Here is a 27865-nt window from a genome sequence, read left to right as displayed (position 1 = left end):
GCCCAGTAATAAGAATCTTTTATTCATTGTTTACATAGTAATCGATCCAAAGTACTCAACAAATGTTTGGTCGCTTTCACCTTTCCGCGTCTCCTCGTGATTGGCAGCTGTTTGAATGATTTCATCTACTGTGCTCTGGACACTTCGAACACAGCATTAAAGATGTTTTGGCATAAAAAAAACAACTTAGGCCAAAAAAAAAAAAGAAATGTTTCTTGTCAGCGCGCGCGTCACTTGAACAACAGCGCGTCACCTTTTTTTCTGTTTGTGGCTTGCGGCCGTGGCTGACACCAAACCAAAATGGCTGAGGAGAAAGAGAAAATTGTTTGGGGGCATTATCAGTGACTGCATGAACAGTATATATGTGACTATATCGATAAAACTATAAAACTGACCCTCCTCCCTCCCTTGAGAGAAAAAAATAAAATAAAAAAATAAAATGCGCGTCGCCGCACCATTTTTTAAAGAAAGACCTGGCGAGAAACATTTCTTTTTTGGCCTAAAGAGCAAAATGAGAGAATTTCCCCAACAAGGTGATGCCACAAGTATTTACAAAACGTAATATTTGGCAAAGTGCTTTAATTTACATCGTGGTTCTTGTAAGATTCAGAATTTCTGGATCATTCGTTGACGCTGTTTTCATGTGCCAATAGTGTTCAGTAATAAATGCCCAGGGAGATAGGGGCTATTTACATGCTCCCCCTGTCGTTAACAATGGCCTTGTAAAGGTTTCCACGTTATGGAAGGGGTAGATGTAAATCAGTAAACGCGTACAACTTTGTTATCGGCCTGTGAAGGTCAGGTGGCTGCAAGCCGAGTGTACTTAGCTGTGGCCTTACACAATAAGTTACTGGGAGTGGGAGACCAAGGGTTTATCTCAAAACAACCAAACGGCAAGAGCCATAAGTCACATGACTAAAATTTTATGATTACATGAAAAGGGGACAGACCAAAGAACGGTATCGTCAGTAAGGACATTAATGTCCCGATTCTATTAGTCGTTTGGAGGCTGCAAAATAAGAGGTTTTCGGTAAGTAATGACAATATTTATTGGACCGTCATGGTCATATCAGCATTCCATAACAACCAAAGCGCAAGCTGTAAGCCGTTACCTTGATTAACTAAAACAACAAAGCACCTGTAAAAATCACCTGTAAGGCAAAAATTTAATCATCTTAACAAATGTATCTGTAAAAGCACATGCTCAGAATGTCAGAACTATTCATCTCATGACTTTCGTCATTTCCCTCTGTAGAGGGTCGTCTAAAGATTCAAGTTGAAAACAATTGGGTTGCTTCAAACCCTTGAGGCATAAAAGGGTCAAAGGTTGGTGCCATATAAACCGAGGTAATCTTAGGCAAATATCAGCAGCAGTCTCTATTATACTATACGTATTGAATTCCAAATAGATGATTGACAGGAAATTTTGTCGATATATAACCCTTGAGTTACATGTACTTGATCTAGTTTCTTATCTCATGGTATGAAATTTGTACACTGTTAATGATTGATTAATACTGACATCATGTGGTCTCATTTCTCAGCGACTTTCCTTGGAGATGGTGGATTGAAATAGATACTAGCAATATATTTATTTAAAGACTCAAAGAGTGTGGGGAATTTATCACACAATAAACACATTCTCTGATTCCGTTCAGTCACAGTCCCTCTATCCACATAGAGGGACTGTGGTTCAGTACTATGTTGCACAACTATCGCAAAATTGAATCGGTAAGACGTGTGAGGAACAGCGCGAAAGATGGGGTATTTGTGGAAATGGGGCGATTTTAACAGAAAAACAGATATTTTCTGGTTCTAGAGAGATCTTCAATTCCTTGTAGCATGCAGGCTTATCTATCGTAAAAAACTCGCTTCGCCATTCACTATACTCAAGACTTCAAAAATTCCATAAAAAATATTTCTGAACTTCTTATACTTCAAGCAAGTTTGTCAAATAAAATGGGTCTTAACATGAAACACTATGAAGGCTTAGACTTTGCATTTGACTTTTCAATATACAAATAACGGGCGACGCGCTGACCATTAACGTTTATTTATGGGCAAAGGCGAGAGGAAAGCCAAAAATTAACGGGCGAGGCACCCATAAATAAACGTTAATGGTCAGTGCAGAGTCTGTTATTTCCATTATATTATCAACGAACCGGAGATATATAAAATAAAAAAGTCAAAATTTGCGAAAATTTTCGGAGTTAACGACAACTGTGCCCCAGAACTGAGCAATGCGCGACGCACTGTCACGCGCGCTGTAAGCTATTGGCAAATCTGGAAATATTTTCAGTAAAAGTATCTCAACCTGGCCCACGAGTGCTCCATTTTATTTTGTGATTGATTATGATTTACGTTTGAACTGTAAAGTTACGATACTTTGAGTTGTTCTCTGCCATATAAACAGACCATTACTGTGTATTTGTGGTCAGTCACGTGGTTCAGCTCGACCAATCAAAATGCAACAGGCAGGGCATGGTAATATAATGTCGTATTACATATCGTAATATTTCTTTAAGTATATATTTTTAGGAATCTTCCAGAGCTCTGTCAAATATTTTATAAATATTTTAGCTTGAAAAGGGTATGTAGGATACCTAGTATATTCTCTCAGGACAGCAACGTTTGTCGCATTAATACTAGAAACACTTAAAAAGTATTGACTCTTTCCACTTTTATTGTCAATCAAAGCTCAACACTGCTGTAACATACGGTAAAAGGAAGATTTTCAGCTTCAAGTATCTTACAAGTACATCAGAGGTAAACATGTTGGCCCAGAAAAGCTTTTCTAGCTTGCAGTGCTCAACATTTAGTGGCAACAGACTTCGAAGCCGGCATTAAATAAAGAGAAGAAGATATTCGCAATTTGATACAACATTTATTTACGTCATAGAAGAATATCCACCTGCTTTGGAGATAATTACTTTCGTCTGTGTTAGGTTAACTTTAAATGCTATTTTTAAGGAAACTACTTGATACGTTTAGTTAAAGCTAAAATCCACAGGATCGGGGAAAAGTATTCATATTCAGTTGCAAAAAGAAAACACAATATCTGAACTATCTTAAAAAGTTTAACGCCACGAGAACCAATATTATGAAATTCAAATGATTATAGTTTACAGTACTTTAAGTTCCATTAGCTGTATCTTCTGGCGATTTTTCCGTTAGTTTTGATTGAAATGATCACTGGCTCATGTTGAATAGCCTGTCAAATAACAGAGAATCGCATATTATTCGGAAACATTACGTGCCCTACAACTAAATAACATGTGATTTTACAACGAAAATTTCAATTTTTGTCCGGACAGAAATACAAACTCTGTTGACACGCGAATTGCAACTAAGGCATTCTTCTGCACCATGCGCGAGCCATTTACAGCAATTTCAAAATAAATATTCATTACTTATGCCCGGTACTTACGTCGTAGTCCATTGTCCGAGCACGTTGCGTAGCCAGATGTCTGGCAATCCACGACGCAATGTTGTTTTGATCCGGCAATAAACGTGAACTTGTACATCTGGCGTGATCGCGGCGTCACCATATCTGCGTTCTCCCAATGCAGCACGCTGAGAACGCTAGACGTCAACAAACGAGCTCGGAAGAGCAACACGTTTGAACAAAAATTAGCAGTTGAATGTGGCTATAACATCACTAACATCATGTTTGTTCTTCGTAAAACAACATTTTGCAACAAATATGAGCCTCCAACATGGAATTTTCCGAGGTAAAAAATGGTCAAAAGTTACAAATAATGGCCCTACTTTACACAAAGCATTCAGTATATGAACCCGTAAAATTCAGCAATGAAATCATGACCAGTTAACCCGAAGTACTCGCGGTAATGAATTGCTATGTCCTGAAGTTTGACCAGTTTATGCTACTATTCACAGGCCAAAAAGCGAAGTTTTACTGAACGGACGAAGATTATCCCCTTTTGTCTTGTTGTCAGAGATGCAACTGGCCAGCTTTCGTCACATCTGCGTGTCTCGACGAGACACATTTCTTTGCGAGGAAACACGTTTCTTTGGAAAGAGCTATTATTTCCAGTCAAAACTGATTAAGCCGTACATGAAAAACATCGTATGTTATAAAGATTTTAAACTTGGTGTTTGTTTTAACTTTCAGAACAAGATACTTAATTATACAAACAGAACATAAAATTTGAACATGTATTAATTTCATATTTTCTCATGGATCACATTCAACAAACGAGCGACCTTGTCTAGATAATCGATGCTAAAATTTATCGCCCAGATACTAGATCCTGTGCATAGACATGGACACCGAAAAAGTTCAGAGCGTACAGATGGAATTTAACAGCATTGATGACTTGATCAGAGATGAACGTGATCAAACGGAGATCGTCGAAGGTGATAGTCCTAGGCAACATGACAGCGACCAGCCGGGCGGATCTAAATTGAAATACAGCATAGATGATATACCACCATGGTATGCGTGCTTGTTATTCGGACTTCAGGTAAGGAACGCAGCCCGATATGTGTCAGAATAATATCTTATTACTGTCAAGTATACAAATCATGAACAATCGTCTTCCACATAGGTCTACTCATTATCCATTACTCACTATGAAGGCGTATCTTGCACTTACTTGAATATTGTAGCTTTGCTGTGATGCACGGTGCGACTCCTTGATCTTGTTTGCTTTACTGTTTTCAGCAACATCTCACCATGTTCAGCAGTGCATTAGTATTTCCTTTCATCATGGCCAACATGTACTGTGTGCCGGACGACGAGAAGAGCACTGTAATTGCTCAACTTTTCAGTTCTATAGTCCTGATCGAATCTGTGGGAACTTTCTTGCAGAGCACGTTTGGCACAAGGTTGGTCACCTTATAACAACATGCCTTGTAAATATTCTATACAAAAGTGAGAAGGGATCGGTGTAAGCGAATGCATCTCACAACCATGTTATTATTTAATCGCTTTCTTCTTCAACTAAAACATTTCTCCTACCCAATTGTGGGAAACGTAACTGCAACAAAACTAGCTGTATTCGTAAAAAAGATAGCGATTAGTCTTAATTATACATAGTAATGACTCAATACCTATGGCATATTTTATTGTCCGGGCTTTCACCTGTCAGCTTGTTATTGTTATTGTACTTGGGCCTCAGCCCAAGTACATTTGTTTTCATTCCGTGGGAAAAAAACTGTAAGGTATAACCATTTCTGGCTGAGACCAGGGAGGGCAAAATGTCTTGGCTTCATCTTTCTTGGCATAATAAATGGCGTAATGATGTTAACTGAATGGAAGTGCTGCTCTCAGCCAGTCTTGAATAAGTGAGATGTGAATATTAATGCTTCTCTATCTGAGTTTTTGCCACAAAATCTTCTGAATATAATCAAAATGTGCATCGAAATGCAACAATTAATGCACCCTCCGTTTCCTAGTCGATGGCACGACCCTTGCTACACCCACTGGACGAGCCAAAGTGGGAGGGGTAATTTCAGTTTGGTCGAACAAGAGGGCTCGAGACCAGAATTTAACATTTAAACTTGAAACATGTTTAATCGCTGACAAGATGTGGACTAGTGTTAATCAAAGTAAAAGGGTTAAAAGGAAAGGTTTTATATCCCGGACACAATGAAAACCATTACGACTGGAAACTGTACCCCCATTTGAGAATAGTAATGCCCACAGCGATGGAGAACACTTATCCTTGAGCTGAGAAAACCAGACCATCATTTCGAAATAGAGCTGCAGATTCGAGAAGCTCGTTCAAAATAGGTAGGTACACCCCATAAAGGGGTGGTTTCGAGTCGAGTTTGAGGGCAAATTTCGCCTCCTTCATATAGAAATCGTACGTTTGTTTTTCCAGGAGAACACACCATTTGACACAAAATTTGCATGTAAAGGGGTCGCCAGTAAGCACGTGGTCAAATCTGGCATAAGAAACAATATGAAATGTTGGGTAAAGCCAGTCCAAAATAAACTGATTTGAACTTTTGTGTTTTGTAATTTATACCACTGCAGTAACATTACCTTTTTTTGACAACATCACACAATGTAATACGTTTTGAAACTTAATACTCCGACGTATTCTGTGTCTCCTCTGCTGAAAAATACGGTATGCCGATTACCATGTAAGGAGATGATGACGTCAAGACAGATTTGTAGTGCGTTTGGTCCTGGATGGTGCACGAAGTTTTGTCAGGTAGCTTGTGTATTTATTTCCTAAATGGGAGAGATTAGGGTCGATCTAAACGAAGGCCGAAGAATGTTATGATACTCTAAGCGAGCTGAACTCTAACGCGAATGGTTGGATAATTTGGAGGATGTCTAGAGTATTGAATTTCAACTGCGTCACAAGTTTGCAAAATGAGTATTCCGTCGAACGGTCAACGAACGATATTTTAGAAATCTGGAGACATGGCACATCGCATTTTTATTTTAGTATTTTATATTTTACAAAAGATTTAAGAAGCAATAATTTGTCGAAAATTCTGAAAAAAATATTGGAAGATTTGATCGCGAACACATTTTCACTTGGGGTCAACTAGCCCTGCGTACGATGCTGTGTGTTCCGCTACAGCTAATCGCCCCGCTCACCACAGCCCTGCAAAGACCCGTACGTAGGGTCGGTGACTTCAAATCCATTTTGGGACTTGATGTAAAAAGCCAAATTACTGCCGAAATTCAGCGTTCTTGGGCCAAGTCGTATCCCAGCCCACCTCAGCTACTCGATCGCTTCCAAAAATGACAGTCTTTTATTCACTTCTCAAAAATAACCGTCGATGTCGGCAACTCTATCGCTAGCCCTGCATACGATGCTGTGTGTTAGCTGTAGCACATAGCATCATACACGGGGCTAGGGGTCAACATGGGGTCGCAGCAATGTTGCCTCAAAACTTATTTCTGTCTGCACTCAAAACTCAAAAATGTCGGATATGAACCTGAAAAATCGATGCAATTTTGTCAAACTTCGGCGAAATTTCAGCCTATAGACAAAATTTCATCCAGGTAAGGTAAATTTACTGAAATTTGATCGACAAATTATCCTGAGCTTGAACGTGACAGCTCGCCTTCCTTCTCCGGGAAGTCACGCATCCAGCTGCCCATACACAGTTGCCCATATGGCCAGGTTTATGAGATTGTTTTCAAGCGACGGCGGCAGACCGTACGGGGCTCTGGATATGAACCTACCGCCGGTGTAGCTGTAATAACTGTTGCGTTGTTTTTAGTGCCCACGGATGAAGTCCTGGGGGAGTTATAGGTTTGGTCATAACAGTCCGTCCGTCCGTCCGTTCACGCAGATATCTCAGACATGCCCAGGTCAATTTCTTTCAAACTTTGCACAAGAATAGTACCCAACCCCATACAGATGCACGTCGATTTGTTTCACAATGCGATCGAATTTGGCCGTGTTAGAGGACTTTTTAGTTTACACCTCCATAGACTCCCATGTATAAGGCAGTTCTCCATAGACTCCCATGTATAAGGCCAAGAAAAATAAAAATTTAGTTTCTCATCGTATTCATATTGCCTAAAGGATGCAGTGACACAGTTTTTTGTCCCCACGGATAAAGTCGAGGGGGCTTATAGATTGGGTCATATCCGTCCGTGATTCCATCAGTTCACGCAGATATCTCAGACATTTTGACAAAATATCATGTGACCTTGGTGACCTTTGACCTCAAATATACATTATTGTCCATAACTCAGTAACCACAAGTGCTAAACCTTTCATATTTGGTATGATGGGACACCTTATGACGCCACATATTGTATTCATTAATTATGCGCATATCTAATTTTGAGCGAGCCAATAGAGCTAGAGGTCTGATTTTTGGTATATAGGGATAAGTTAACAATATAATTTGTTTGACAAAACGTCACGTGACCTCAATGACCTTTGACCTCAAATATACATATTTGTCCACAACTCAGTAACCACAAGTGCTACACCCTTCATATTTGGTATGATAGGACACCTTATGACACCATATATTGTACCTCATTAATTATGCGCATATCTTATTTTGAGCGAGCCAATAGAGCTAGAGGTCTGATGTTTGGTATATAGGAATAACTTAGCAATACAATTATTATCACAAAATGTGACGTGACCTCAATGACCTTCGACGTCAAATATATATATTGTCCACAACTCAGTAACCACAAGTGCTACATCCTTCATATTTGGCATGATAAGACACCTTATGACACCACATATTGTACCTCATTAATTATGCGCATATCTAATTTTGAGCGAGCCAATAGAGCTAGAGGTCTGATTTTTGGTATATAAGAATAACTTAGCAATACAATTATTTGACAAAATGTCACGTGACCTCAATGACCTTTGACCTCAAATATATATATTTGTCCACAACTCAGTAACCACAAGTGCTACACCCTTCATATTTGGTATGATGGGACACCTTATGACACCACATATTGTACCTCATTAATTATGCGCATATCTAATTCTGAGCAAGCCAATAGAGCTGGATGTCCGATTTTTGGTATATAGGGATAACTATAGGGTAGAAATCTAAATATGCCCATCTAAATATTAGACATCTACCATCGAGAACAAAATAAATCTGCTGTAATATGAACATTTAAGGAGTTTAAGCAATTTCCACTATAAATAAAGAACCCCTGCCTCAAACTCCACAAAAGTTGCTAGACATATTTTGCCGTTGTCATGCCATTGCTTCGTTTAATAACCAGTTAATCAAATGCCTAATTGACAGGAGGAAATTCGAGACCATATTTGAATAGTAGTATGTATTGTCCTCAAAATTACTCTATCATGGCCCAAGTACTCATTGCCTTCAGCAATACTGCCTTGTTATTATTATTATTATTATTATTATTAATTATTATTAACTGTTTCAAAACAGTAACATCAGTTTATTTAGGAGAAGCATCCAAAGCTGACGTTTACTCACGGCACACAAAAGTGTTATTGTGAAATTGATAGATTTATCCCATCTAATTTTGTGCTTTTGTGCAGATTACCCATCATTCAAGGAATCGCTAATGCTCTATATGTACCAGCAAGTGTCATCATGTCTACACAGCCATGGAAGTGCCCAGATCCTGAAACAGGTACTTTGGCTTGTTGGTTGGTTGGTTGTTTAGTTGGTTGGTTGGTTGGTTGATAGATTGGTTGACCAAATGACTGACTGACTGGCTGATGGGCGGACGGACGGCTTGCTGACGACAGACAGGCAAACAGACAGACAGACAAAGACAGGAAATTTGTACTCACTACGCACGGCACCCAGTCGCCTAGCGATGGCATCACAGTCAAACTGTCATTCAAATCGCTGCCCCAAAAGACAGACGGACGTAGACAGACGGACTCACAGTGGCATAGACAGAGACTCTGATAAACAAATACACCGACAGGGACGCACATAGAGACAGAAAACTAGGCAGAACCAAATACAAAAAAGAAACATAAACGAACATGCTTAACATTGACAAGCAGAAAGAAAGGCAACCATCCGTCAACATTTATGTCAGAATTTTCCTTTTATAGATTATCTGACTTTGCGAGACATCTGGTTACATCTCTCCGAGTTGTTGTCATCATCACCTTTTGCTTCAAGCATAACTGAGTCAAACAAAAGATTCTGCATCTGTCTACATCTATGCAGCATTTTAAAATTATTCTGGATTCTAGAAAGCTTATGTATGTCCTTGTACCTTTTTTTCAGAACCTGGCTTGAATAACACGATGAATTCTACTTTAGAATATGAGATAAGTTATGGTGAGAGAATCAGGGAGGTAAGATTTGATCTTTAACGTTTGTCACTCTATATGTGACTTTTAGTCAAAACCACCCTTTGCAAAGGCGCTAACATAAACAATACAACAATGTGTGTAAGTGCTCTTTGTAAGGAAATACTGCATTTTGTGTCATGGAATTGAAAAAATTAGTGTAAACACGATTGGAACTAATGTGGGATAATTGGATCTTCATATTTTTCAAATTTATCAAAAATGTTAGGTGCTCTAAAGCTTAATGTTGCAATATTACAAGTTACTCATAAAAATAGAGAGTATAACTTAAAAAGAAAAGCAGATGAGCTTACATTTGTAGATCAAACAGACATTGCTTCGTCATCAAATTATCCCAAATTAGTTCCAATCATGTTCATTGCGAGAATGTCATCAAATATGCCGGACACGTATTGGTAAATCTTATTTTTTTAACCTTATATAAATCTTATGTTTTTCAGTCTTTTAAGTGATGCTGTTTGACGTAATAACTCTTAACTAGATTCAAGGGGCAACGCTGGTGGCGGCATGTTTCCAAATGCTACTGGGATTATCCGGTGTGATGGGCTTCGTCATTCGCTACGTCGGACCACTGACAGTGGCACCAACTATAACATTGATTGGTCTTTCTATATATCCTGTAAGTCTGGTTAATATAAAGAACCATTGGGGAATAGCTTTTCTGTAAGTAAACATTCCTTCCGTCGCTTGTCCTTTAGGGAGCATTCGTTTTTTACGGGGAGGGGGAGGGGTCGATGGAACTTGAGCAACAAATGGAATGTAACAGGCGACCCCCCTCCAAATCAAATTTCTAAAATTTGACTCCCCCAATTCATCAATCGTAAAATGAACCCCCTCCAAAAAAAAAAACAAAAAAAAAAAACAAACAAATCATCAGATTTGATTCATTAACCCTTCGCACCCTATTGACCCGGGCTGAAAAATTAGGCCCTTCAAAAGTGTTGCAAGAAAAAGAGTTACCCACCCAAATTTTCATGCTCAAACAACAGCGACCCTCCCCCAGATGTCACAGTCCGTATCAATAATATCTTAATTGACTTATAATTTCCCATTTGACCTTTGAACTTTCAAAGAGTCCTTTTTGAACTTTACAAATAATCACTGGGTGAAATTCCAATATCATATTGGTTTTTCAGATCTGCTCTTTTAAATATAATATTCCCGTCACGTACATTTATATCAATTGTCAAACTTTTTTTTTTTAAAGCACAGATTTTAATAGCTAGTTTTGTATTGTAAAATATATATTCAAAGTTTCCTCACATACCACAATGTAAAGAGAATCAGCATCTTTGGTGAAATTCCAAAATAAAATTTCCTGCTCACACATGCACCGGTAACTACCCTAGTCTGATCAAGTACATTAATATCAATAATCAAGAGTCCATCAATACACTAGGTCAAAGGTTGCGTACTCCATGCGACACTGAGTGAAACACGCGTCTGACTACCAGCACGTCAAACTACATTCATTGAGGAAATGTCACGCTGAATGTCGGGGATTGGATTGGTAAATGTTACAAGAACACTATTTTTAGGACAAGGGAAGGAAAGATGCCCCCGAGAAAGAGAACTGGACCAGGCAAGTCTTCGGCAAAGAAAAGCCCTACGTCAGTAAGCAAAGATGGCGGCCGAGTGACTCCAAATGGCTCTAATGACGAAGAAGAACCCCACCTCCAAATTGATTCATTTGACGCCTCCTTGAACAAAGACAGGAATTCTGATCAACGTCTCTTGCGGTCAAGGTAGACACGGTACTCGAAATAGTCACTGATACTTCAAGAAGAACAAAAAGACTTGAAGAAATACTTAGTAAATAGGAAGAAAAGCTTGAAGAGCTAGAAACAAGTGTAACGCACACAGAAAGAGCCATAGACGAGCAGGCGGCAACATCGAAAGCAACCATTGTCCAGCTCCAAAAATTGGCAGAAAGCTGCGAAGACTTGTCTAATAGACAGAGAAGGAACAACGTTATATTTACTGGGATACCAGAAAGAATGGAGAAAGATATGACTGGCGGATGTTTGGAGTTGGTGAAGAAAATAATGACTGAACATATGAATATACCCGAAGCGGAACATTGGGAAATCGACCGTGCGCACAGAACCCCCGTACTAGAGCCTCAAAAGGAAGAAATCCTAGATTTGTCCACGTTCGATTTCTCCGTTATAGTGACCGAGTCTCCTTACTTAAGCAAGCTCCACGTAGACTGACAAATAATACAGTGGAATATCGAGAAACAAGTCACCGGATTTTATTAATGACGACATGACCACATCGTTACAACAACAGCGGAAAGAGCTACGGAAATTACGCGACCAATTCCGCCGACGCCACCCAAATAAGAGAGCGTTCATTCCCCCATTGGTTCCCGCAGTCCTCATGTGTGAAGATAAGTATGGTAAATTACAGTGTGTAAGGCAAGGAAAGGATCTTGATAGACTTGTAGTCTGAACGTTTTCAACCAGTGTGCTTTTTGGTCAATGTTTCTTGTGCTCTTTTTTTTCTGTGCTTTTTACTTGTTTCTAAATTTTTTCTACTGCGTGTACGCAGCCACCTGGTCTACTTTTTTTCTGACCAGATGGCCTGTGTTTCCTTTTGTTTGTTTTCTTTTTTGTGTACACGCTCAAGATATATTGTAAAACAGACTCCTTACTGAGCTTGACTTTAGTGTGCTATCCCTGAATGTGAATGGAATTAGATCCGATGTCAAACAGAAAAAGGTTTTACGTGGTTGGTAAAAATTAACTATGATGTAATAATGTTACAAGAAACCCATTCGACAAAAGACTCTGAATGTGTCTGGAATAAACAATGGAAGGGCAATGTTTTTTACGCATATGGAACGGAATTTAGTTGCGGCGTTACAATTTTAATCAAAGATACTCTCAACATTGAAATTCACAATACGATTTCTGATTCAGTAGGTAGATACTTATGTTTAGTTGCTACAATCCAGGACAAACGCTTCCCCTTTTTTCAACATCTATGCATCAAATCTGCCAAGTAATCAGAGTTGTTTTTTCGATGCTATAGCCAATCTTTTAACGACTCACAATATATACGTAGATAACCTGGTAGTCCTGGGAGGTGACTTCAACATATATATAAACCCTAATTTACTCAGGGCGGGCGGTAATTTGAAACATCGACCAACAGTTCAGTCATAATTTTCTTCACTTATTGAAGAGTTTTAACTACTTGATATATGGAGAGTGAGTAACCCTAATGCAAAACGCTACACTTGGAGACAACGAAACCCGCTGATTCAGAGCAGTCTGGATTATTGGTTCATTTCAGAAACATTACAAGACCAGGCTGCAAATGTTACTATTAAGGCATCAATGGCTAGTGATCATTCTGCTATCACTTTTGAATTCAAGAGCGGCGCCTGTTTTGAACATGGTCCATCCTACTGGCGCTTTAACAACGGTCTTTGTAATGATGTCGAATTTTGCAATGCATCGACAACTGAGATAAATCACTGGCAAGAACAAATCTTGTCTGACAGCCCAAATCCTACAGTGCTGTGGGAATGGATCAAGTTAAAAATAAAACAGTTCTCCATGTCCTACTCAAAAACTAAAGCTAAGGAACAAAGGAAACACATGGAAGCATGTGAAAAAATCGTTAACGATTTTGAATCCAAAATAGACTCAAATCCTAATGATGCAGACTTTGCCAAGTACTATCAAGCCAAATTAGATTTTGACCATTTATGGGAAGAGAAAACAAAGGGAATGACTCTTAGATCAAAATGTACGTGGTATGAGTATGGTGAGGAAAGTAATAGATATTTCTTCGCGTAAAGCCAAATTTACTGTACGTAGACTTAAATTGAAAAATGGTGAAGAAACCACCGACCAAAGGAAAATTCATTATGAGATTAGAAAATTTTATAGCTGCCTCAACTCCGCCAAAACAGTAGATACTGATGAAAATGCAAGATATTTTTTAGAAACTGAACACGCTCCATGTCTAGAGGAGACTCTCAAAATTGCCTGTGAAGGATAACTTACTGTAAATGAATGCCATAACTCGCTTCTCTCTTCCCCTAATGGCAAATCACCTGACAATGATGGCCTAACAGTCGAGTTTTCCACGACGTTTTGTCCCGTTCTTGGTCACCTTCTTGTAGATAGCCTCAACCACTCCTTCAGATTTGGCCAGATGTCTCCCTCACAAAAGCAGAGGGTAATTACTCTGATTGCAAAAAAATAAAGATAAATCCCTTATGGGAAACTATAGACCTATCTCTCTTGTCAATGTAGATGTCAAAATCGCTTCTAAAGCAATCGCAAAAAGGATTTCTAAAGTCTTACCGTCAATAATTCACACAGACTAATTTGCATTTGTGAAAGGCCACTATATTGGTGATGCTGTCCGTACAATTGCCGATATTATGCACTATACTAAAGTTAAAAATATCCCAGGGATTATTTTAGCCCTCAACTTCCAAAAGGCATTTGACTTTATAGACAACAACTTTATGTTTAAAGCCATAGAAACATTCAATTTCGGTACTGATATTATAAATTGGGTCAAAATGTTTTACAATAATATTTCAGCCAGTGTTATGAACTTTTGGTCAACAACAGGTTATTTTCCGGATACAAGGGGAGTTAGACAGGGTGACCGCCTATCCCCCTACTTATTTATAATAACTCTGGAGCTTCCAGCAATTTCAATACGGAACAACCCAGATATACAAGGTATCATGGTTGATAGCGGTACACCTATCAAGCTTGCTATATTTGCTGACGATATGTCAGTTGTCTTAAGTTCTTTGAATTCAGTTGATCAACTTCTACAGTCAATAGATAGGTTCAGCAAATGCTCTAGTCTGGTTTTGAATCGGGCAAAAACAGAAGCCCTTTGGATAGGTAGTACTTGCAATTCTAGGATGAAAAGAGTTTATATAAATTTTTCAGATGGTATTAAAATACTTGGGGTATTTATGTCATATAATTACACCAAAGCTACACAAGAAAACTTCACCTCTAGATTAGCTAGATTGAAGCAACTTTGCACACTTTGGTTCCAAAGAGATCTTTACATCATTGGTAAAATTCAAATTTTGAAAACATTTGGTCTGTCACAATTCATTTATATCGCAACAATGATACCGACTCCAAGGAGTATTATCGAAGAAATAAAAGAGATTGTATTTAATTTTATTTGGAAAGGTAAAGATAGGGTTAAACGGGATGCTCTCATCTTAGACATATACAGTGGTGGACTAAAAATGATCCACATTGTGCCATTTATTTTGGCCCAGAAATTCAAATGGATCAAAAGATTTGGCTCTATTCAAACTTCCGGTTGGAAGGAGATATTGTCACATTTTTTGAGTTAAGTAGGAGGGAATTACCTAATGTATTGTAATTTTGATGCGTGTTGTATCAATACTCTTGAGATACACCCTTTTTACAAGGAGATTGTTTTTACAATGGTCAAATCTCACCAATTTTGAGCCGTCTCCTGAACAAATTGCCAACCAGGTTATTTGGAACAACCGGCACATTCTTATTGGTCAAAAACCCATATACTGTAAAGCACTTGTTGACAAAGGAATTCACAGAGTTATAGATTTATTAGATAACCAAGGAAATTTCCACACTTGGGACTACTGGAAAAACAAAAGTTTAACGAGTTTACAAATCTTCAAGATTTATGGAATCATTAGCGCTATCCCTTTATCTTGGCGTTCAATGTTAAATACTGGGGATTTTGAGAAGTTAGAGAGGGACAAGGTATAACACTTGTGTGTCTCTGGATTCTTTAACGTCTAAAAAATTGTACTGCAGGCTTGTCAATAAAATATCTCGGCCACCTTCTTCCAAACCCAAAATTGTGGCTAAATATAATTTGACAGAGGAAGACTGCAAATTGGTCTATTCATTGGCCTTCAGATGTTCACTCTCTTCAGATCTGCGTGCTTTCCAGTTTAAAATCCTCCACAACTATTTGGCCACAAATGACAAACTCTTCAAGTGGAAAATAGCAGATTCCCCAAATTGTACTTTATGTGGCGAGCTCGAAGAGACAATTTCTCATCTATTCGTTTATTGTGTGAAGGCTCAGGATATTTGGACAAGTCTGCAAACTTACTGCGAGGCATTGAAAGACGTACCTTGTAACGAGAAAAATATCATTATTGGCTTCTTAGAAAATTGTAAACAGCCACTGAATCATTTGATTTTGCTATTTAAACGGTATATCTACATATGTAAGGTTCAGAATAAACAACCTTCCTGTGCCGGTATGAAGTTCTATGTAAAACAAACCGGCAGATCGAGTTCTATATTGCTGAAAAGAAAAACAAACTCAATTTTCAATTACAGAAAATGGGATAGCTTAAACCCATTGATTGATATGTAATGATTCTCACTTCTTGTAAATTGAGTAAGCTTCACTAGATTCGTGTGCACATTTTTTTTCCTTTTGTTTTGTTCATAGTTTCTTATAGACTACTCATAGAGTATGTATGGAGAACCAAACAACATTTCATTGAAATTCCAAAGACAATTTTTTTTCCATAACTCCATACAAACCTTTGTAAAATTTGACCCCTTCCGATCATTGAATATAAAATTTGACCCCTAAAAACGGTTTCGTAAAAGTCAACCCCCTCGATTTCCACCGACCCCCCTCCCCGTATATAACGAATGCCCCCTTACATGTTATCGTCAAACCTATCATTGAAACATGTCTTCACATTTCTTTCCTGTACAGTCACAGTCTCATCGGTATTAGTTTGCCGATGTATCTTGATGATACAGTACGTTCGAACTTTACTGGACGGCGTAACAAATATTTTGCCACCACATACGTTGAGTGGCTGTTGTGTCTGACTTGAAAAAAGGCCTTGCGTAATATAGTTTAATGGCAGATATTATTGCGAAACATAATTTACTGAATACCGCTGTGCTGATAAAATAAAGCGCTTTCGGTGAATATTTACAATACATATTGTTTTGCTCAACCTGATTGGGCTCCAGTATGCGCAACTATGAAGCTGTATTGATCTTCTTAGCATTAGGAATCATAGTTAGTGTCATAGTTAAATGTAGACGGCAGCACGCAACTTTCCTTGAGACCTACATCACTAACGTGCCTTTTTAATATCAATCACAGCTCTATGGCTCTGACAACCATTTTCTCCCAGTACTTGCACAAAGTCAAAGTACCCTACCCATGGTGCACGCCTAAAACGCAAAGGAAATGTTTCGTAGATGGTGCCAAGATCTTCGCACTTTTTCCTGTAAGTTACAACTGAAGTTGGTTTACTTTTTCACTGCCATTAAGAAATAAGGCAAATGTTATTCCTAGAACACTAATATATATTCAAAGAATAAGAAAAATAGTACCAAACCATAATGAAAATCATAGTCATGTATTACGTATTGACTCTCTCGAGATAACAAACACAAACAGCACAGCGCAGATTTATTAACAAACACTGTTACATAAGGAATACAATGAAAAATTGCAATACCGTTCAAACCATCAGGAAGAACTTTATTCTCTCGTATAATATGTTGTTTCAAAATATATATTGTCAGGTCCTCTTGTCAGTGTTAATCTCATGGTTTGTCTGCCACATTCTGACTATAACCGATGTCTTCCCCGATGATCCGAAGGACCCGGCATTCCAAGCCAGAACTGATCGAAACGCTGAGAGTATTGCTTCGATACCGTGGATTTGGTTTCCTCGTCCTTGTGAGTGTACAATGATGTTCATGCCACTTAAAAATAATACCATTTCTGAAAATCATTTTCGATAAGCAGCAAACGAACTTGTGTATGGGTGCCTCATCTTTTCTATCATTTCATGCAAATTCCACAATCATTGGAAGTCACAAAATTATACATTACCCATCCGATGAAAATCATCTTCTGTCAAAGACCTAAGATATATCAACATGACCGCGAATCGCTAGTTTCAGTTAAGGTAGTATGCGCCTTGAAATTAAGACAAACTTTTGCTCAAACTTTCCTCAAGTAAACTTTCACATGCTCTCGTTTAAAATTAAGAATAAAGGCGGGAGTCACCAAGAAAATTTTGTATAATGTAGAAACAAATACAACAGATTTTACGTTCCAAGACAAGTAATTGACTTTGTAATCTAACAATTCTCTAGTGGTTAATAAGCCCAAAACCCCCGTAGATTATTCATTTTTTAAAGCCTTGATATAGGGGAACATTTTGGTAACCACAGTGTCACGATTGTTTACATAAATATCACTTGAAAAGTAATTTGCATAACCTTTAAAAACTCTGTTTTCCCTATGTTTTGTTTTAATACTTCAAAATACTCAAACTTCCTGGAATGCACAACGCTCTTCCAAAGTATAACTCTGGAAGATTTTCTGAAATGACAATTGTTTTAGAAGGTTTAAAACATTTCTGAGGTATACTTCGGAAGATCCTAAGGACCGCTTGCACTCACACGAATTTCAGCCACATATCTCAAAGCATTGTAAAACAAAAGATAGGGAAAGCAGATTTTTGAAAGGTTGTGCAAATTACCTGTCAAGTGAGAGTTATGTAAACAATAGTGACACTATAGTAACAAAAATGTTTCCCTATATATATGCTTTCCGGACACAAAATCTAAGGGGGTTCTGAGCTTATTAACCACTGGAGAATTGTTAACTTAAAAAGGCAATTACTTGTCTTGGAACCTTAACGTTTTTCGAAATTCAAAATTGCCACCATTCCTGTTATTCGGAAACGTAATATTTTTATTTTCGCAAATATAAGACAGTGAAATCTTTACTTACTCCAAGAAGATCAAAATGAACACACAAAACTGTAGATCGGAAAATAAATTGTAAATTTCGGAGCTTCCAAAAGTATGTCAAGGAGAAGCATGCTTCCTTAACAATAGGGGGATATACATGTAGATATACGAAAGGATTCTAGAGCCTTGAAAGCATAGGCACCAGAATTGCAACACTAATGCGCTTTCGCTAAATATAGCCAGTATAAACTGTTTTGTAGGTTTCAGCTTTTCACCATCTTAGTTTTTTTAAATCCGGAATTTTATTTTTCTCCATAGAGTTAACACTAGGATGACGACAATTTTGATAATTTGTTTCCCTACTATCGTAATTTCCACTATGACACCCCGATTTTCATCCTTGACTTTTAAAGAGAATGGTTGAAATATTAATCGGGAGGCGCGTATCGCCTTAAAAAGAATTCGACAACACGGTATATTTGTAGCAAGGTTACACATATGTCGACATCTTCCTCCGACATCGAGATGTACACCAAGCGAAAATTTACAAGGTATAGATTTAAAACACTGAAATTCAATGTCTCATTGCTTCTCTGTAAGTAATGGTATAACGCTAGGTTGCGTGTTTTTTCCTTACCTATTTAACATTAACATTGATGATCTAATTCAGAAGCTTTGTGACGATAACATTGGCTGTAATAGTTGTGGTGTAATAGCGAATTCTCATTCAAAGTTTTATGTGCTTACAATATCTCCTCCGGTAAAGAAAATGATGCACACTCTAATTCTAAGAACATGAATTATGTGGCTTTAAATGGAAGAAATTGCTCTTTTCCGTATACCTTACGTTGTTGTCAATGGTAAGGGGTGGCCCATTTGATTTCGGGAGCTGGAAGAAATGGGCATGACGACAATTTTTTTTAACCTACCTTTGCAGATTTTTTTCCAGTGGTTGCAGCAAAGCAATTTTATACCAGTAGAGTCAAAGCAATTTTTAAAAATAAAAAATCACTCTTTAATTTCTCGTAAACAATAGAAATTCATTACCGTACCAATTACATTTATTGTTATGCAAATTAGCCACAACTCTACTTGAATATCCTGGGGCGAACATTGATGTCGTATTGATGTCATTGTTTGTACATAGTATAGTTTGATTTTTTTGGTATGCTAGTTATTTGTTGTTGTAAAGGTATGGTTGTTTGTTGTTTCTTGCATGTTCTTGCAATATATTTTGCTTTCGTAAAGTTCAAGTAACAAGACGTGTACTGAGTTGACTTTCGTGTGTATCTCTTGAGTTGAATTTTATATTTTATTTTATCAAACCTGTTTTTAGGTCGGCTTCGTACGAGGCTATCACAAGAGGCTTGTATTTTTTAGCAATGTTAATGGCATATTAGAAAGACCTCACATATGTGTGTTGCTTACTTTAGAGCTTATATCTTGCAATGTCTATTTAAAATTAATTTTTCTTCATTATCTTTAGTTTTGTTTTAAAAAGTAGTTAAAGGCAGGGGAGCCCATAAATACCTCCTATCTCCTTGGGCATTCATAATCCATCATGAGTGGCACATGGTAACCGCGTCAATGAATGCTCCCGAAAATCTGGAGCTTTCAACAACCATGGTGTAAATTAAAGCACTGTTCCAACATATTACGTTTTGTGAATACTTGTGGCATCACCTTGTTGGCGAAATTTCTCATTTTTTCCATGTTAAGTTGATTTTTGATTCCAAAACTGCTTCGATGCTGTGTTCGAAGGGTCCGACAAACAATAGATGAAAGCATTCAAACAGCTGCCAATCACGAAGGGACGCACAAAGGTGCAAAACGATCAAACTTTTGTTGTGTACATCGGATCGATTACGATATCAACAATGAATTAACGATTCTTACAACTGAGCAAATCTGACAAAATACTTGACCAACGGTTACTGAACACGAGTCTCAGATGAGTTCAGACACAAACGGACTATTTCATGGTTTCAAGCAGATTGCCTCTCCCTGTCTGTTTGTTGACTGTGTACCTGTAGGACTATGAATGAGTGAGGCACCATTTTACAAGTGGTATAGCCACAAACTGATGACGTCAAATCGCCGTACACCAAACACAGATGCCTTGTAATTGCAGCACTGTGTATTGTGTATGGTGATTTGACGTCATCAGTTTGTGGCTATACCACTTGTAAAATGATGCCATGAGTGATGTGCATGTTGACCTGCAGTACGATATTTTACGATAGATCTCTTTTGGAAGTATGTTGTGGCCTAGCCCTGCGTACGATGCCGTGTGTTCCCGGCGTTATACGGCCTCCCACCACAGCTCTGCTGATTGCCATGGACAAAACCGGCAACATGCGGATCCAATTTGGACGGAGCACGAAAAACTACTTTTCTAACTGTTTTCGGCCGAAATCGACTCGATTCCGATCTATGCAGCCTACCCAAATCACTCAACCGCTCACAGACTGCGAAAAATGCTCTCGTGACGTCCAAAACCGTTGTTTGCTGGCGATGCACGGTCAATGGCCCATGCAGTGGACGGCCATTGGATACATTCACGCCACGATTATACAGGTGTCCATGAGCTGCATTATTTCCTGTCGGGTCGGGGCGATGAAACTAAATCGCGATTGATTCATCTCTGTCGGATTTGACCAAAAAGAGAAACTTGAACGTTCGGCACTGGGGCCATTGTCAACTAAGCTATGGAGTACGAGTCTACGCTGACGCTGCTGTACGCCACAGTACCACTGGCGTCGGTGATCGGTCATGGCCGATGGGAGAAAGCTGAGTCTTACTGACTTGGCATATAAACGAAAAACAATTTTTGCTGATTCCACCAGAATTGGCAAAGTTGACTAGCACAGTTACGTGCGGTTGATACATAGCGGCCGCCGCGTGATATGCATAGACGCATGCCACGCGCGCATACCACGCGCACGTCGTACTGTGTGGCAGACGACAAAATGTAGTCATCGGAGGCGGCTTATATTTGACATGTAAAAACTGAGATGTTTATGTGATATTGGTTAAAAATATAATACAACCGATTTAGAATAATGAAAACGACAAAAACTAAGGAGAAGTTTTTAAAAACTTACCTGAGGTAAAGGCGTAATGCTGTATATAAAGTCTTTGCAGTGGGAAGTAAATTAATTGCGTCGTTCGAACTTATTGTAGACTCCCTAGAATATCGTCAATCAGCACAACAACAAACCTTCGGGGGATTTCGAGTCAAAATTAGAACGATCGCAAAACTTCGGGATGTGAAAAATACGCTCGGGAAATGACATGTTTTTATCGATATCTCGCGATCCGCGCGCGGTCGCCAAGTCAAATATCGACTGTTGGCATTAAAAAATGTGTTTTAAAAATGTTACAAAATGGGAGTGCCTCTTTAATCAACTTTTCTTTCCCAACCAGGGCACAACATTACCTATTTTACTTTCATAGTAACTTAGGATTCATTTAATTCGCAGATTAATAGACTCTTAAGTTCTTCCTCGATTGTCTGTGACTGATTACGTTCGCACTCAGGTGTCTTGAAACTTACGTCAGAAATAGTTTTCGGACAAACTCAAGAAACTCGACAACTACTAGCGAATAGTCGGCAAAATTTACAGAGAGTATAGCAATAATAATTACGGTCATTTTACAGTCTTTAGCTAAGCGGACTCGCTCGGCGGAAGCCATATATAACGATCTGAGTTCCCATTTTTACCCTACCGTCTGAGTGTAGTATTCGAACGAGTGAGATCATAATGTTACGCTGTTCCGAGTGGCATGGAGATTTTTTATAATATACAATAAACTGACCTTATCTAAATTACTCTGTTTTACAATGCTTGGATATTGATATTTTTTCTATACTTTTTGGCTTTTGATTTGAAGTCTTTTGATTCTCCATTGGCGGCAGCACATGTACGGTTACAACCGTCATGTGATGACCGGAGTGTGCTTGTAAAGTTGTCGGGAAGTTTTTCAGAAGAAAAATCATTTTGTATTTAGAGGCTACACTTCGGGATTTTACAAGATGAACAACACATTATACATTTTCTACATCTTTGAAACAGGGATTATGGTAATCTTTCATGTGATGAAAATTTTTTGAACGTCTTTGCAATGTGTTCCCACGATGAGTGTGAACTGATTCTTTGTTTGTAAAAATAGTCAGAAATGGTCCAGTGACCGTGATTAAATCTGACACAGATGTAAACCCATTGCGAGGAAGATAGTAAGAAATTCACATTGTAATATTTGCTGTCTTATTTATCAGCAGAAATAATCAATTTTTACACGTTGTGTATAAGAATGGCAAGCAGGTGTTCGGCGGTCAATTGCTTCTATCATAATGATCTTGATCGCAGCTATTTTGCGAGAAGACAGCGGGTACTTATAATGTCGCAAAATTATTGATATCATGTCTTTGTATTGAAAATTTTCGATCGGAGGAAGCTCAAATCAACAGCCGTGGTATATTGGTAATAGTGTTCTCACAGGACACCGAACTACCTTGCCTATCAACAGTACGTTGTGCACCATCGACGGTAACACATTGGTCGTAATCTTGTCTAATTCTGCCCCGCCTTTTGTACCGTCCAGAAATTTCAAAGCTAAAATTTTTTTACCCTGACATATAGTACAGCGACCTTGCACACTAATGATCATTCCACTGTTTCTGTTGGGATTTGTTGGTTTTTTAATTTTTTCCGTGGCCCCGGTAAGATTTTTTCAATGCGATACACATTTTGAATTTTTTTCAAGGTAAATTTAGTATATTCTCAGTTTGTGGGGTAAAGTTGTCTGGAGTGAAAGTTCGAGTTGACGCTGATAGAGTAGATGTCGAGCCCGGCACAGTTGACAGAGATCTGGTCGGTTTGGGGTATTTTAGTCTAGAAACCTACAGAGTTCTGCATTTTGGTGAATTTATTTTGATCATAGTAATTCAGTAACAATATACGCCAGATTCCTTTGTTGTTTTTGTCACCGTCATACGCGTATACGGACGTTTTTCGATTAAAAACGGTAAAAATATCCAGTGCTCGTAAATGCGTGCAAAGTTTATTCAGTGACTGTTTACGCAGCAGTCGCAAATACGACTAGGATTTGCCACCACGTAACAACTGTAAACACCGCATCAACAGTCCGTACGAAAATTTTGTGCTGAATGGAGGGAGATAACAATTGCGGTAGGAATGGTCAGTCCACTATCCGTCAAAGTTGTTGATCGGAAAAATCTTCACTGTGCACCAACTACATGAGTGGCTGTTATAGTTATACACGAAGTTCCATTTGTTTTCCACTGTCCCTTGTTACGAGCTATGTTCAAAGTGCGTCAAGCTACGAATATTTTCATGTATGGAGTTACAGACATAAATGAAGTACCGGCTACGTTTTGGTCAAAACCCTCGCCTGTTTGTTCCTCGTGTTGTTTTTTGTGTCCCTAACGTCGACTGGCTCTATGAGCGTACAAAAATAGCAGTCGGGATTAAGATTTTCTGGATAAATAGATACACTCATAGTTTATTCCACCTCTGACGCAAAGATACACATTGTTTTACATGTGCCACTCCTAGGCCCTGGGATAGATTTCCATACATCTTTAAACATTTTAAGTTAAAATATTTGTAAAATTGTTTGAGTATAACACAGTTAATTGTTCATTTATTATTTGATATTTTTTACGAAGGATTTTTTGTATACAGTAATATATATTGTTTATTTTGACCCTATCTGGAAATTTACAAATCTTATCTTTATATTTTCGGTCATTGTTTAATGTACATTACGAAGGCAATATCAACAAATGCTACTGAAGACTTGAGTTAAAGCACGTACACACCCATGAATATCACAAATCATACATATTTACTGAGATATGAATGGCAGTTCAATACTATACAACTTGAGATAGACATTCACCAGTTGATTTGTTTTCTAGTAAAATTTGAGACAAAATGTTAAACTATAATAGACATATATCTATTGATAAAGTGTTACAGCTTTATAATGAGATTTATTTGTTTTTGTTTGTTCATTGATTTTAATATCTTTTGTAGACTTTACAAACATTCTCACATTTATTCTAACACCGGCAGCATTGCATTTATAACACAGCCTTGCAGTCGGGGAGTGCAGCAGCAGAATATAAGTACACATTCATGATCAGTCACTCTGTATGCACGGTCACTCCACACAAAGTGACCGTTATTCATGCTACTGGGAAGAGGTTTCTGCTTGTATAGATACCCATTCAAACGCTGCCGTTGGCAGCAGCTCCAAAGACAATATAATTCAATCGGTGTTCAAAGATTCTTGTTCAAAAATGCCGCCGTAGGCGGTAGCTCCAGAGATCATTGAATGCTGGCCTACCACCCAAGGGTGCATCACAGCAATTTTTTTAGAGCCTTCCTAGAACCATTTTTTTTCTTCCCTTCTGGAGAGACAATTTTTTTTCAGTATTTGGCCGGCAACTATATTTTTTTTCGAAAATCCATCAGCCCCCAACCTCCCGAAATCAAATGGGCCACCACTAATAGGGTACACTTGTTAGATATTCAGCATATTCACTCAGGTCAATGTTATTTTTTATTGAAGGACGATGTTCCTCTAAACCCTTTCCTAACATTGTCAAAAAGTGTACTATGAAAATATTAACAAAATCCACTCCTTCGTCTTTTAGTCCGATGGGGTCTACCAACAGTCAGCGTTGCGGCGGTGATTGGCTTGTGTGCTGGTTCAGTGGCGTCTATCATCGAGTCAATGGGCGATTACTACGCTTGCGCTGCTATGTCAGGAGCGCCCTCACCACCGGGCCACGCCATCAACCGGGGCATTTCGATGGAGGGTTTTGCATGTCTACTGGCAGGAATGTGGGGCTCGCTTGGAGTGACGTCATACTCAGGAAACGTTGGTGCCATTGCTATCACTAAGGTATTGCATCTAGACGCAAAATCTTTGATGTACTACCCTCTTTCATCACTAAAAAAAAACTGTTTTAAAAGTGACTGTTCCTGTAACGGATTTTCAATTGTTCTAAATTACTGCTGAACTTTAGTGTATGAAATCTGAGGATAATCCCCAGCACATCTTGAACCATTCTTTAACCATTCTGGTAACCTCATAAGCTGTTAAGTATGCTTAAACACAGCTTGGGCATCAATAATTTAGCCTTCCTGTGCCTTTAAAAGGCAGTCGGGGATTGATAATTAAACGTCAAACGTTTGCAATAGTATCGTTATGATATCACTCTTCTTCACTGGAGAAAACAAAGCAAGGTTGCTGAACTCAGCATGTTCAGCAGCGTACGATTATTGAAGTTTGTTAACTTTATGTACTCCTAACAGGTTGGCAGCCGACGTGTAATTCAATGGACGAGCGCTCTCCTCTTCGTATTTGCTGTTGTAGGCAAAATAGGAGCAGTCGTAGCATCTTTGCCAACGCCGATAATTGGTGGCGTCATGTGGGTCTTGTCAGGTATCCTTATAATACATAAATCCGGGTGAATGTAGCGTTTTTGCAACGTTTACAGAGTGCAATGTCGTCACTTAATTTTGGTTGCACCATAATCGAAAGCAAAGCATTCCAAAATTTCAACTTCAACGTCAAAGTATACGTAATTCACAAACTCCCATGAGATTAATGAGATCTAAAGAGAGCTGCGCATGCCAAATGGACGATCTACTTAAGTTGTTAAATCGTTTAACAAAAGTCAGTACATTGCCCACCTCGATCAAAGTGAATATTACTTGACTGAACTAAATGCGAAATAATAATCAGGTGTTCTTTGTCAAAACATCTCTGAAAGAATATATTAACCTTGACCTCGGCAGTGTTCTGCATGTCGGATGTGAACGAAATTGTCCATTTGATGATTCACTGATATACATTAGACAGGTCAAAACTGGATGTCTTTTTCCTTGAAAAACTCGGAAAGGAACGGCATTTTGAGGCACGGATTTGAGTCACTATCAATCCTCGCCACCTGGTATTTGTTCGGCCCTTTTGTATCTCATATTTTATATTTTTCAAAGGCATAACTCTTGCTATCGGTGTCTCGAATCTTCGCCATACTGACATGACCTCCACAAGGAACCTATTCATTTTTGGAGTCGCTGTAGTAAGCGGAATAATGATACCGGATTATTTGAATTCAGAGCCAGGCATCATTCAGACAGGTAGGCAGCTGCCAATGATGGGATCTACCACAACAAGTTGCCGTCTCACACAGTTATAGAGGTCACTCCTTATGCTTTCGACCTTTCAAGAGAAAAGGGCACTGCACTGCGATTCACTTTCAAGAAATAATAAATCTGGTCACTTTCAAAAATCTAACGTCGGCGATATGATATGATGATGATATTTTATTTAATACGACGAGCCATTGGCCTTAATACGCAGTGTATCTCCATAATTTACAGAAAGAACATGCATGTAAACGATATATAGTAATATTTCATTTTAAAGCATGCGATGGATCAAATTAAATCATCGGTCAAAAAACAGCTCTTTGCATTTCCGTTTTATTTTTACACCATGAGTCCTTACAACAAATACGCATGCGTACATCAACTACACAATTGTTCATGGTATTCTGTTACATCCTAATTCTAGGAAGTTTTGAGGCAGACCAAGTTCTTGAAATTATAATGAAAACTGGGATGCTGATTGCCGGTTTCGTCGGGTTCGTCTTGGACAACACAGTTCCCGGTAAGTGAGTCTGGACCAGTGACAAAAAATTCAGTTAGTCCTAAATTAAAGAAAACTAATTCAATTGCTCCTAAAAGAGAGACAAAAAGAAAAGGAAAGTGATGCCGCACAAATGACGTGTAAATGTTATACAAACCGAAAGCATAAGATGATTTCATATTTAACGGTTACAAATATTAAATTAAAGGAGGCTAAGTCAACTAATTTTACAAACTCTTCGCAGGAACGGCCAAGGAAAGAGGTTTGTTGACGTGGCAGAGAACGGATGATGTTCAGGATGCCGGGAGAAAGTTGGAGGCCGAATCATACGATCTGCCATTTGGTATGTCTCGTGTCCGAGGATGGAAATGGACCCGCTACATTCCCGTCTGTCCAACATTTGGAAAGAAGGAAGAGTGATAGCTCGGAGTTTTTGTCTCTAATGATTAGACGATACCGCAATATCTTCCAAAACAAACGCTTTCAATCACAAACATCGCAAAAAATATCCAGCAGATCCATTATAGACCAGTTATGAGTGTTAAAATACCTCGCAATAAAGATAGAAATATGCATACTTTCTTAATCGTATACATTGCATCGCAACTTTGTATTTCATTGGATACGTTGCAAAGAAATTTA

General features: G+C 38.4%; 1 protein-coding gene across 1 annotated transcript; it reads left to right on the top strand.

The window, feature by feature from the left end:
* The first annotated feature begins 939 nt into the window (after positions 1 to 939).
* Positions 940 to 27796, top strand: LOC139151055 (solute carrier family 23 member 1-like). Its single transcript, XM_070723583.1, has 13 exons — positions 940 to 1030; positions 4262 to 4484; positions 4685 to 4848; positions 8991 to 9085; positions 9700 to 9770; positions 10267 to 10448; positions 16923 to 17049; positions 17351 to 17507; positions 25218 to 25468; positions 25882 to 26011; positions 26569 to 26712; positions 27149 to 27244; positions 27468 to 27796. The coding sequence occupies exons 2-13, from the start codon at positions 4284 to 4286 to the stop codon at positions 27641 to 27643; spliced, it is 1794 nt and encodes a 597-aa protein (XP_070579684.1). The 5' UTR covers positions 940 to 1030; positions 4262 to 4283; the 3' UTR covers positions 27644 to 27796.
* The last annotated feature ends 69 nt before the right edge of the window (positions 27797 to 27865 follow it).

The sequence above is a fragment of the Ptychodera flava genome, chromosome 15 (genome assembly GCF_041260155.1).
Source record: "Ptychodera flava strain L36383 chromosome 15, AS_Pfla_20210202, whole genome shotgun sequence".
Taxonomy (NCBI): Eukaryota; Metazoa; Hemichordata; class Enteropneusta; family Ptychoderidae; genus Ptychodera; species Ptychodera flava.
Note: the sequence above shows the minus strand (reverse complement) of the source record. Positions and strands in the feature narration are given on the sequence as shown.